Source organism: Sceloporus occidentalis, unplaced genomic scaffold (assembly GCF_023333645.1).
Source record: "Sceloporus occidentalis isolate IW3139 unplaced genomic scaffold, rSceOcc1.0.p SCAF_62, whole genome shotgun sequence".
NCBI classification, from domain to species: Eukaryota; Metazoa; Chordata; class Lepidosauria; order Squamata; family Phrynosomatidae; genus Sceloporus; species Sceloporus occidentalis.
In genome coordinates, this window is record NW_028317042.1 from 458449 (window position 1) to 472742 (window position 14294).

Sequence of the window (14294 nt, forward strand, 5' to 3'; positions counted from 1 at the left end):
CCCACCGTATCGAATCAATACACAATCCAGAGGAGTTTGGGCAGAGCACAGCAAACTAGATTTATCTAAATCCAGATTCTAAACTTAAAAGGACACTACGGTCTCCACTATGCATTCTATTTAATGAGAGTTATAAAAGGGGACCTCCCCTGCCTGTATCTATTGAAACAGGAAGTGTACTTAAGTATGCTTCCTACACAAAAGTGTACCCCTTCTGGATAATTCCACTATGCCAAGACCAGAACTAACATGATACTTTAACATTAACAAATGAGTCAACTTTCACCAGAATCTCACCTGGAATCTGCGCATGTCACGGGGGTTTCCAGCATTCTTCAGGCAATTTTGGTTACATTTTAGGAAGAACTTAAGGAAAAACCTATAAAGAAAGAGAGAGAGAGAGAAACAAAAAATTGTTAAACTAACTGGAAAAATTTTGCCATTTCAACAACCGAATTTGAGTTCAATTTGGATCTCAGCAATAAATAAAGACAAATATAATAAAGTTCCCACATTTCCCACGTAGCTCAATGAAATGATGATTAAAACGAAAGAGCACACGGCTAGGCGACAATCACAGGGTTGAGGCAGGACAAGTGTCTGTAACCCAGCCAAGGATTTAGGAAAACAAGACTCCTTGGCAACCCACCCCGGCCAAATAAACCAAAGTGTGAAGACTGAGGGATGTGACACTCGAGGGGCGGTTGAGTTGGCTCTCATTTACAGCCCAACGTGTAAAGGGCGCAGACACTGGATACTCTCATTATCCCCGAGCGCGGTGATGTGTATTGGCACCATGCGCAGGGCTGGCAGCCTAACCGAGAAGCTGCGTATCGAGGAACGGCGCTGGCCGCATTCCCATGCTCTTGAACTACAATTCCCATGAGCCTTCAGTGGGCTTCTGGGACTTGTAGTTTAACAACAGCTGGAAATAGGGTATAATAAATATATTTTTTGGAGCCGGACAGACCATTTTAGAAGGGAATCTGATTTTTATTTTTTTTAGAAGAAGAAGAAAGGAATTGATCTGTTAAAATTTGTTTAAAAAGAAAAACTTTCCCACATTGTAAGACAGAGGGGTTGACATAGCACAATTCTTCAGCCTGGCAGAAAAGCTTAAGACCTAGCATAAAAACTAACTAAATAAATAAATAAATATATCTACGCAGTTTCTTTTTAATAGGTGCAGGCAATAAAAAAAAAAATATATATATATATGGGGAAAATAAATAAGAAATAAAGACTACCAAAAATATGATACTCAGCCAATAGTTAATAAAGCCTTCAGTAAATGTATTTATAACATCCTCCATAGTAAAGACACTGCCTGCAGCTGTGCTAGCTGAGCATTCTGGGAGCTGCAGTCCACAGGCACCGGAGTACCCATGGCTGCCTGCTCCTGACGGCTGCTTTTGATATACATTGGCCTTTTCACACCCTGTCATTTCCCAAGTATCTCCGTTAACTCTAATTCTCAGCTCTTAGTGCATTTGTATCCTCATCGCTGCTCACGCAGAATGAAGGGTCACTGCCTCGCCAGATATGTGACAAGCCTAGTGCTTTATTATTACATTAGCACAGGGGAAAAAAGCCACATAATTAACAGAACTTATCTTCATTTACTTGCTGAAAGCCGTAATATTTAATCATGCCCCGCTGCCTAATTGCTTTGTCTGCCTAAAGCCGAAGTTATGGGAGACTGGACAAAGCCGAGTTAGCTGAGCAATTTACCGTGTCTTAAGACGGGGCTGTCATCGATGCACCCTAATATATGCCGACTGGGTGATTTGGGGTACTTGACCCTCCACTTAAGCCAAAAGGATTTTTCTATGAGTCAAAATGTTAAGATATATAACAAAACAACAAAATGGTTCAACAAAATAAACTTGTTTAGACCTTAGTGTAACAGCACAGGTAAGCTTAAGACAATTCCAAGGTACCAGATCTTCCATAATTTGACTCCAGAAGCCAAGCTTTTGGTAATTTTTTAGGCTGATCTCTACGGAAATACACAGGCCTGACCCTGTTGTTGGTAGCCCATGAGCCAAACGCTCTCTCCTGCACACATCTGCTTAACAACATAGACGAGAACCTGACGGAGGTGCTACCTACCAGCCCAATGATCTAGATGACCACCTAGGTATGGACAGCCTTGGAATCCCCCTATCGCTGGCTTCTGAAATTTACCAACATCTTTATCATATAGTGAACCCTGAACTATGTTTTCCTACATAATACTTGAACTTTCTCTCTGCTGTTCTTGATATCCCAGTACTGCTCCAACTTCAATACACAGATGGCAACACTATCTTCTGTTCACACCCTGGCCTACAGCTGCTACGCCGTGTCAAAAGCAGGCTGAGCGTGTGCGCCCGGTCAAGGATTAACCTCTGCTTATGTTTACGTCTAACATTATCCTCCATAAATCCTCTCAAAAAAAACTAGAGCCTCCAATCTGAAACCCGAGCTATAAACCCAAGGAGCGGACCTTGTGAAAACTCTCCAGTTCTTAATCCGCTTGCTCGGTTTGTATCACCTAATATTTACATAGTAACCAGTTTGATTCTTTTTTGTCCCTTAACTATCTCCCTCACGTGAATACAGAAGGTTCTTCCCTTTCCAAGCCGACAAAAGTATTAACGTGAAAAGGCCAGCAGGAGTCATGGAAAGCAGAGGGAGAAGAGTGTAGTGATTCTGATCTTTTTCATAAAATTTTTAGCTAATTTGGGAGTTGTGAGGTTCAAAAACTGCTGTTTCCAAAATATTCCATTATAGTTGGTTTGTTTGAACAATGGCATGTGGAACTTCCAAAGTCTCCTGAGATGGCACCATACCCTGGCCCAACATTTCAGTTCTACCCAACCACTTGACCTTTAATGACCGATTGACCGTTGACCCTTCCGTGATGGAGTGATGTGAACCATGACAAAGTTCTTCATGATAAACCTAAAAATGTAAACCCTCAAAAAGACCTCTAAAAGAATTAAATCTCGCTTATCCGCCATAACTTATTAATAATGAATTCCTAAAATATGGGAATTAATATAAATGCTTGTAATAAATCAAGCTAAGCTCTCGCCACACTCTTCCCAATGAGGGTGTCTCGTTCTCAGCTCGGAGTGTCAGACAATGTCTGACTCCGTGTCTCTTTACTGTATTAATGGTTCCTTGGCAGCCATGTCACATTCTCCTGCCGCTGGGAGCCTGACAGAGCTGATCAGGTGCTGTCCAAACATTTATTAAAACATTTCAAATGATGAATCTATCCAATTACGGCTATTAATGCGGCTAATGCTGAGTAACGAGGGGAGAGACGGCGGCGTGCGTTCCCCGTCATTCATTAACCTCCACTTGTCAACAGCTCACATACCCAAACCTAATCACCCGCTCTGGCCCTGTTCACGCACGCGTCACTTTTAATAAGTTGCTATACCTCCAATAAATTAACGGCAAACCGTCTACACCGTTGCCAGTTCTGCTGGATCGCAAATGGCCAGGAGAGAAGAAGCCAGGGAGACTGCGTGGACGTGTTGAAGACCCATGAAGTGTAGAGGGAATGCCGGGGAATCAGGTTTTCCCTTATTAAGGCCATAAACACATCTGGAACAGTCTACTGCATAGACTGTAAGAGCACAATAACAATTATAATACTTTATAAGAAATATAAATATATAGAATAATGGTAAATTCAGACAAAAGTAAACTTTTATTCATTTTTATTAGTAAAATTCCGTGTTTTTTTCTTTTCTCATTGGTGTTAGCGATGGGATACTCTTCTATCATTCTGCACTTTTCAGTTCTGGATAACGGATACATTTTTATATAATGGTAATGACGTATCTGTATTATATGTCCATGTTACTGGTTAATATCCTAAACCTTTATTGGAATTGTATTTATTTACTGTATATGAAAAAAATGTACAATCAATAGGATAACAAAAGAAATCAATGATCATCAAATACTTTGTTTACTCTTACTTACTTACTCGTATTGCATTTAAGGATCTCTTATGCCTGGAGCAATCAGCGGAAATCTGATAATATGTTTTTTTTTCTTACTACTTTTAGATAATTATATTTTACCTTTTAATAGCAGGAAAGACATTTGACACGTAAATGGCTAATTCAAACCTTAGCAGCCCAAATTCGAAATAAATCTTCATAAATAAGTTAATAAATAAACACGTTTAAACCCTACAAATACAAAAAGCCTGTAAATATCCCAATAATTCGAGATATTAGTCTGACTAATTCTAACTACTCTTACAAAACGAATACCTAGCGGACCCTTAGCCAGAAAATAAGAAATCAAACCGGCGAAAATGTTTTTTTGTTTTTTTTTCTTAAATTCCACCCTGATTTTTCTTTTCTTTAAAGAACATTAATTCCGGGATCAACAGCTAAATCATTTCAGCCACATCTTGATTCTTGTAAATCCTGACAGGAGATACACAGCTTAACATCATCCCAGCAATTAGCATATTATAAATACAAAAAAAAAAAATCATAAAGAGAGTCGGAAAATAAAAGGGTCCTCAGCTCGCTACCTCCTGTAATATAATTCCACTACTTAATGCAAAATAAGAGGCATTATAGGCTCACAATCCTCTTCGTTGCCGTTATCTGCTCTATCAGTAAATGAGACTCAGAGAATGGTAGAAACCATAAATAATTCAAGACTTGAGATAGCAATTATAGAAGCATGCACAACCAACATGAATATTTTATGAAGGCTAAAACAGCCCTCAGAATGAATCACAGATAGATGAACACACAGTACACACACACACACTAAAAGGTACACAGAATACAAACACACAATACACAAGGACAATGTACTAATACACACCGACTCACAATAGGCGGACAGTATACACCCTTTAAGTACAAAAGAAACAAACAAAAAATTATATATATATATATATATATATATATATATATAATATAGACCCTTTAAGTATAAAAGAAACAAACAAAAAATGATATATATATATATATACACAATATAGACCCTTTAAGTGCAAAAGAAAGAAACAAAAAATTATATATATATATATATATATATATATATATATAATATAGACCCTTTAAGTACAAAAAAAACAAACAAAAAATAATATATAATTTTTTTTTTATATATTTTTTTCACATTAAACACAAAATATAGCACTGATGACCATGCCAGAGATACCGCTAAACTGTATTAAATGTACCACTGCTGAAATAACAATGGTTTTAAACAGAAGGAGCTAGGACGATATTTTTTTTAACAGTAGGCCTTAGTTTTTCTAAAGCAAATCCAAATAAATCTATAGTTGTGCATTGAGAGGACACACACTTATGCTTATCCCATATGGATAATGGACGTCGAAACGCAAGAGAGAAATTGTTTCAGTTGGAAATTTTGTAGGATTTATAATATTAAAAATATTAAACTATAAATAATATGGACCCTTTCATATTTTACTCTGATTTAATGATACCCGAGCATCTTGGTTTTTCTCACAGCTGAAATCCCTGCTTGAACACAGGATATTTTACAGCCCCAAATTACTAGACAAACACCCCGACTCCATCTCATACTGCGTATGGTAGAGAGCATAATTGCTCAGTCTTATTCACTCTCAGTAAAGAAAGTCTATGGAGGAACGGACTTCATTATTGTCGCCGTAAAGCATCAGTTCAGTGTGGTGTTTGAGCCGGGAAAGTCACCCAAAATATCACATGACCAACAACAATGGCGGCCTCCAGGTCCGCAGATAGAGGAACTGATTACCATCAAGATTTAGGTAATGCAAAATCTGGTTTTGGGGCACAAATCAGAGGCTTCTCCTGATTTAACACGGAATTGTCCATCAAGAATTCATTATATCTACCTCTGAAGCCGTTGTAGAACGTATCGGTGGAGCTGTCAATCACATTCTCCTGTCTTGGAGTGACTGACATCCTAAGACGATCTGCGGCATGCGCGGTTATGCACATTTTTTGGAAAAAAAACTAAGCAAAAAGCTGCCAGTATGCTCCATCCATTCTTAGGAAAACTCGGGGTGTGTAAGTTAAGCGGCTCATTTACAAGGCTGCATTTTCCCACGTCTTCGGCTTATTATCTGACACCGCGGCTAATGCCTGCTCAAATTACTCAAAAAAACGCAGCTGGGTTAATCGGTTATTTCTTGTATTTTGACATTTCTGTTTACCTTTTGGAAATGCCATCAGCGGCACGGAGTGGCTTTTGAAATCTTAACAGCTAACACATGCCGCTCTCGCGCTCGCCAGAGAACCGTCTCTCTCTTATTTTTTGTATTTTTTGTATTTTTTTTTTTTACAAGTGCTGATGCCAAGATCAACAGCGTAGGATTGATTTCACTTCTCGTGAACTGACAGCTTATTTATCTCGGGCTGAGAATGTTTTAAACCCTTCAAGGCTTCCATAGGGCTAACGGCACAGATCCGCCGACATACAAAAGCACAGGGACGCCTCTGTACGGGCCCGGAGAAAAATGCCAGATTGACAGCATGGGGCCAACGTAATCATCGCCATGAATCCTAACCATGGTACCCATAATGCACCGCAAGAAGCTTCCATATCTAAGCCATTTAGTATACTGCTTCCCATTGGCTAGTTCCATATCCTCGCATAGAACGCTACAACGTCCTGCCATATACGTCAATGCTGGCTTATCAGCGATATTCCCAGGCCGCCTATCTTGATCATGAAGCCCTACAAAAGGCGTAATTATTACCCACATCTGTATCTAATGAGGGTTTTCCCACAGACCACCCAACTTCTGTTTATTCATCATCATCATCATCATACAAAACGTTCTTAAGATATGCTTTATGATGACTTATCGTCCCTTGGCTCTAGTGCTTAGAACATATTCCACCATACACACCCGATTTCCCATTATCGATGGACTCCTTCTTCGTATCATTTTAACGTAAAAAAAAATACTTAGAAAATAACATAGAATGGAGGGGGGCGCTTAAAACCCCTGTAAGTAGGTAAAAAACGATTAAGAACACTATATTTTAACACATACAGAAAAAAATGCTTGACCATACACTTGTGGTGAGAGCTTTACAATGAGGTCATACGCCATCGGAACTCAAAAGCGTTTAGCGCTCCGAAAAGAGAAAACTAAAACAACAATGGCAACATATTCTGGTACAATAGAAAAAATATAAAAAAAATGATTAAATGAAGTGGCGTGAGAAATGAGAACCGATCATATTTCACATGTTAAAGCACGTGCTTACACACAGTTAACCTCTATGAAAAAACGCTTCAGGAGCTTTACCATAAATTGAGATCATTTTGTGTCTTCTGGGGGTTAAATCACCAAAGCAGAGAAAAAATAAAGCCGAGAAAAAAATCCGCAAACACGCATCTGTCCCTTTAAGGTAAATAAAAGGCATGAATATTTTCAAACTTCCGTTGCATGAAACCAATATATTTTCGGTTTAAAATGCTTAAATATACAAGATCCGCGTGAATAAGCACAGAATACACCGGCTACTAAAAAATCTTCACTTTGTGGTTAAAAAGCAAAACCTGCGGAAGAAAAGAAGGATTCGGGGCCGATTCACAATAAACAGATGTTTCCTACCTCGTTATTGTACGTTATTGTATTTTAACATTAATGTCTTAAGTTGAACCCAAATACTTAGCGCATGTTCTATTTGTTATGGCTGCAACAATATGATTTTATGTCTCTATACTTTTTGAACCTTGCTGTCTCCTTCAGCAATTTAGTTTGGCTATCCGATTTCACTTAAAAAATAAAAGTATATGGGACGTAAGACCATTGGGAAATAATTCTACCTAAATCAATGGTGAATTACGGTCTGGAATATAAATGTTATATATTTAATATAGGTTAAAATGGCAGGCGAAACGCGTCAGGCGCTCCCTGGTGTCTGCTGTGGGTACTGTATGGCTGTCGGCCATCAGCCCATTGGGTGTTTGCCTGGTGTGCCAGATGGGCCGGTCCGGGGCCATGTACGTAAACATAAGGCAAGATCAAGGACCAAACTGACCCTTTCTGCTCTCAAATTCTATGTTTCCATATTAAATGTTATGACTGGGGTATAGTTGCGCCATCTTGCATTTTAGTGAAAAGACCTCGACCCCTCATTGCGAAGGTGTGTTCACCAACCATCATCCCTAACCAGCCAGTCATGATGGGATATGGTGGCACCGCAAGCCATCAAGCCCTTAACGGCACAGGAACAGGGTCCATAGGACATCCATAGGGGATATTAACTCTTATCATAAGGGTACGCGATCCCTTAATATAATACTTAATAAAGGCCACATTCTGGGCGTCTTGTCTCGTAGGGATTAGGATTAAATGCGGTATAATCTCCAGGCATGCCGTCCCATGCACCACTGTCTGTAATTTCGATTAGCGAACGTGTTTGCGCTTTGGTAAGCCATCTTAATTCCGCACAAAGCCAAAATGTTATAGCATGACCCAGCGCTGGAAAATAAGGAGCAATCTTAGGAGCCTTGTAAACAGTTTAGCCTTTAGCGCTTTTTAAATCCCAAAGCACCAGTCAAATCCTTCCCAAGGCTTATAATGTGTAGTTCCATTTATTATGGAAAGAACCTGGTTTGGTTAATCCCCCCCCCCCCTGAAGGTCAGGCTCCTTCTCTTGTATAATGAATGGAAATCAGATCAGGAGACATTGAATGAGGACATATACATTAGTAGATCTGTTATTCTACCCTCCCCAAATGTTTAATTACATTAAAAACTACTTTTAAGAAGCTTTTTGAAGTATCCATGGCCACAACCAATCAATGCTTTTCTTTGTGTCACATGACAATTAAAAGCTCCTGGCAAAAATGATGACGTGCAATTTTGCACGATTGAAGAATTATATGTGATAAAGAATTTGACGTTGAGCGGGACCAAAGTAATGCTTTTAATGCTGCTTTTAGCTACAAAAAGTGTTAAATTCTAAAAAAAAAAAAAAAGCCAAAAGTCACCAATACGTGAGTGATGCTCCTTCGTCAGCGCGGAGCTGACAAATGCTTCCTCGGTGATGAAATATAAATGTCTTGTAGGCAAAATAGTAATTATTATGAGCATAAACCTTCCAAATTGTTACAAGAGCTTCCAAACAGCTAATGTGGTATCGGGGGACCCGTAACTCTCTGCACGCGTGTTCGGGTGGGCTTATTTCTTCCTGATACCTTTTGTGATGACATCCACATATTATGCTAATAGCAAGATGTATATCTCTGGAATATGAGTCAGCATTAAGGAGGTGGCAGAGAGAACGAGTCTGTTTCGTGACAAGGTACGGACATGGCGGGGTTGGAATACGTAGAGCGCAGGGGGCTCAGGGGTCTCCTGCGAGGCTCAGGGGTCACCTGCTTAAACTTAATAAAATGATTCATTCAACTTAATTAATGATACATATCTTCCCGGGTGTTTATACGCTTATAGAAGTTGGTCTAGGAAGTCCTTCTTCCTAGATGGATGGATGTAACATGGGCAGAGCTGCTCTGTCCATCTTACCCCTCGTGCTCAGTAGATGGCAGAAGATGGACATCCTCCATCAAGTCCCCTCTCCAGGCACCAGCTGGTTCCTGGTGGTCGATGCTTTTAGGCTTTCGTCACAGATGGATCACATCGTGTGCAGTGATCGCTTGTGTGGGTATCGGTCGAAGACGACAGAAGCAATAAACTCCACCGACAGAAACGCCAGCTGCTGCTAGCCCCTGGGCTACTGTCCGATACATAATGCCTAGTGAAAGTCTGAACCTTCCAGCCGTATCTCAGTTTGACAAAGTGAAGCTGCTCTGGAAATGCTATTGTCCTGCAGAGGTAGCATGTGCACTAACAAGGAACGTGACATCTGTAAGAAAGAAGATTAAACGCAACCATAAAGCAGCAGGGGACATAGTTGTGGAACCACGAGCCTTCTGATGTCTGGATCATTGCGCGCAAATCCATTATGGAGTCAAACCGTAGACACGTCGTTTTCGGGTTAATGTACGGCATATGGACCAGTGATATCCGCTGTTATTTGTATGATTGTATGTAAGATCCTAAAATTAGCCGGATGGTGGTCTTTGGAGAACCAAGGTATTTGACATATGATCCATGACATGGTTTTTCTACGTGGATCCCACCTTCTCTACATCATCCAGAGCCGTCGAGCAGTCCATGCGAACGCCCCATTCAGGATCAAACCTCGTTCCAGGTTTCTTACCGAATTAAAAATAAATAAGGCAGCCAGCGCCTGTTTTTTTTATCAGGTATGAAACAAGGGAAGCAGTAAAGAGAATACGATATAACTCTCTCTCTCTCTCTATCCATATATTTTTTTTTTCTTTTGAGATCTGAGCTTCGAAAACCAGCTCAGTTATGGTCCCAGGGGGACATGGCAGTGATTCAGTGACCCGGAGCGCAGCTACAGAATCTCCCCAGTAGTCACGTCTGCATTAATACATACGGAGGAGTGAAAATATTAGCAAAATAAAACACTGGTTCGTCCCCATCACCTCCTCCTCCGACACAACCTTTTGTGTTACAATCAGTTATGGGCACGGTTACACAGTCACCTGGTTTAATCGCGACCAATTTACTGATCTGAGACACGTCTTCTGCAAGAGTTCACCCTCCTGCAAATAACCCCACGGGGGGGGGGGATTTTCATGGTAATCAAACTCCCCAGCTGCCAATATACCCTTCCGGCGAATCTTCTATCTATACGTGGATTTATGTTATCCGGCACAGTGAGTTCTTTGTCAGACGAAGCAGAGGGAGCTGTTGTAACAGGTTAAGGTGTTACATTACTGTATCAACACGAGACGCGAGACATTTAAATATAGACATCTTCTGTAATAATGCATTATAACATAATAAAAGGCAAGGTAGCTCCCCAAAACAAGTTACAATTTTAGTGTTTTAATAATGGAAGTCGCTGGAAATGCCTAAGAAACGTTAACGAGACAGAATCGTGGACAGAAGGGTTTGTAATGATCATTTTGCTGCTGGTCACCTCCTCGCAGCTCCTCACCGCTCCTCGGGGGAAGGATACTTGTTCCTGTATGCCTGGGTAAGGGCTCAAATACTACCACAGGCCCTAAGCCATAGTCTAGGTTACGCTATGAATGCTTGTTGTCATAAAAATTAAGTGGACTAATACCATAAGTTTCGCTTTGGCATTATAGGTGTGTTCCCAGAATCCTTTGTGCCTATATTGCGTTGAATTATGACAACATCTGCTTTAGTTGTAACTACATTTGTTTACATTAATGGCCTGTCAGCACATTTAACGCTTACGTTCACAGATGGCAGATTTTCTATATTATTTTTTTTAATTATTCCTAAAATTTGTCCATTTTCTTTTCAGACGTTTCAGATGTATCCGACTGCCGTAGCCTCCATGGACTCCGTCGACAGGAAATGGCCCAAATACTACCATGCCACTTCCTGTCCGACGTTGACCCAGGACAACCTGATTTAAAAATACCTACAAAAGCAAAGATTTCCCCCAACTGGACCAACTGGAATATTGTTGCTTCCGCCCCAGCTTTTTGGAACTATTTATCTGTACCCCACACATAAACATTCTATTGATTCCCTGTGATTGTCGAAACCCTAAAGAGGGTTTTGTAAATGGAGTACAATTTCCCCCCGTTCGGCTTTAAGGAGGATGACAACCCGCTATAAATGGGTATCGAGAGATTAAGCCATTGCTCAGCTATGCTTGGCAGAGTCCCTTATTATTTACAATATTTACTTCGGGGAACTCTTGGCGTATGTCATATTTATCTTGCTGAGAAATGACCGGTTGGAGCAGCTCAGCTTCCTAACACAGCCCAGCCTTGTGCTGCTGATTGAGCCGGTGAACTGTGTAATTCAAGCGTCTCAACACAGGGGCAACATTTGTCTCCTGGTTTATTAAACAGCCATAAAACCATTTCTCTGGCTCATTATTGAGGCTTGTGTGGAAGCCGCTGCCGATCTGTAGAGCCCCGAGATTAATCCTACGTCTTGCCTGCCAAGAGCTTTAAAAAAAAAACAAAAAAACAAAACAAACAAAAAAAGCCCTGACATCGAGGTAGAGGTCTGAAGAACGTTCTGACCCTCCCGGGGCTGGATTATACGTTCCTTCAATAATTATGGTAATTAGTTATTTTTATGGCGGTCTGTCAGTTGTACACAATGTATGACTGCATGAAACACAGGGGCCACGCACTATAAATATATTAAAAGTGCACGCTGTAAAATAGCCTTTTTTTCAGCTGGCTAACAAATTGAATCCCTGTTGGCTTTTATAGTTAACCATGCTTAGGGCCCATCATTGGTAAGGGCCCCCTACAGAGAACGTGGGAGAGTGAGGCTTTGGCTCCTCTTACATTGATATCACTATAATATATATTGTTCATTATCAAACTTATGATCATAAGTATTATCTTCCTTTGTTTATCCATTTGCATCGGTTTTACCAAGTATGGCCCCCCCCTATTTATTTTTTATTTTTTGCATAGGGCCCCTAAAATTCTAGAGCTGCCCCTTAAAATATGAGATACCATTAGAAACACTATGAATGCTCAGAAATGATTCCTTGATGAGGTCACTTTTAATGTAACCCTGTAATCATGTGACCCAAGACGAGAACCCGAATAGGTTGAACGGCTTTGTTGTTTTCTCTCTGGCTCTTTTCTCTTTACAGAGGGCCAGTCACCCTTGCATTGACCTCCTATGGTGGCTGTTGATCGGGTCAAGAGACAGCCGCTATGGGCAGAGCCAGATCCTGCGCATGGCAAGCTAGGTGCCAGATGGTCACCAACTCCAACCCAACCTGGGAACTGGGAAACTTTGAGTCTGGGGTAATGCACATCAGGGATAAATCACCCCATATGTAAAGTGGATAGAAAAGGAGCTCTTATTAGCACCTTAATTAGTGCTCCATTGAGTGTTCATCCAACTCAGGCCATGGGCCCATAAGATGAGCCTGGGCACAGGGCAGCTGCCCCCTTTGCCCCACATTAAAACACACACAAGTCTAAAACTACCCGACCTTGCCCGTGATATGTAGCCAAGTCATCAACTCACCTTTATTATCCCTGCAGCTGATTTTCTCGCACTTCTCCTTAGTTTAAATGAGCTAGCAGAGCCTCCTAACGAAGCTCTCCCGGGAATCGCTACATGCGAGTTTGTATTACGCAAATACCTTGTTACATTGTAATATTTCTGCGTAAAAAGACCAGCAATCAGTATTCTATTTTAACCGTTCCGGATTCCAAATGAGATAACTAATTCTACACTGCATTTCATTCTTTAGTAATTGACACTACTGCAAATTCGTTGGGTTGTCCTCAACACCTGGATGAAATAATTGGAGACCAGCCTTTACCAGCCTCTTTTTTTTTTTTTTTTTTTTTTTTTAAATATCATCATCTCAGAAAATATGTAAATGTGGTCATTAATCTCCGACTTGGAAAAGTAAAAGGGGTTAAACTGTTAATCCTAACCCCCACCCGGCCAAATGTTAACGAGATCTCTCCCCACACCAAGCCACAGCTGGAGATGCTGGTGTATTGAAACCCAAAGCAACTTGGGGCGGAGGAGGGGGGGGGGGTGAAAGAGGTAAATGGAATTACAGAATCAGCTGGAAAGAAGAAAAAAAAAATACATGTAGGTAAAGAATTGGTGTTTAAAATGATTTGCCGGAGTAGATATTACTTATCACAGCGAGGGGTCCGCGTGAACAGTCATTTAACTCCAACACATATAATTTCTGAACAGGGATTGTTGTTGGGGAGGAGGAGAACGTGTGACTCCTGGGCTTTGCAAACACTGCATTCAGAATGACGCTGTGAGCCTGTGTTTTAACCATGTCGAAGACTGCTCAGGGACCACAGTCTGACTTATTTCTAGCATGTGTCACATGGAACTGGCCGTGGGAATTTTGTAGAACCTTAAACTTAAGCACCTACATAAATCATGCAATAAATAGTTTCTAGTATTGCCAAATCATCTTATTTTATATCTATATGATGTCCCCATCACCTCCTGTGCAGGGCCATAATTTCCGCAGGGCAAGAGGGGCCGCTGGTCCATGTGTCCCAAGGTAAGGAGAGGTGGCAATGACCTCAGTGGTGGGTGCAACCTCAGACCCTGCCCCAGGGGTCAAGATGCCTAGTTATGCTCTGCTCGGTGGTATATCCAGTGGCTTTACCACTGCTAGAGTAGACTTGCCAACCTCTAGAGACCTATGAATTCTACTTACTTCAGGAACGTCTTTATTAAGATTTTACTTTAT

The 14294-nt window shown here is 40.8% G+C and overlaps 1 protein-coding gene across 15 annotated transcripts in view; it reads right to left on the reverse strand.

Moving 5' to 3' along the window:
- Nucleotides 1–14294, reverse strand: part of LOC149287250 (transcription factor COE1-like) — a 161935-nt gene that overhangs the window by 38116 nt on the left and 109525 nt on the right. For all 15 annotated transcript variants that reach the window (XM_089493109.1, XM_089493107.1, XM_089493115.1 and 12 more), the window contains one exon: nt 298–379. In XM_089493109.1, the coding sequence (XP_089349235.1) occupies nt 298–379 (82 nt within the window). The remainder of the gene's footprint in view (nt 1–297; nt 380–14294) is intronic.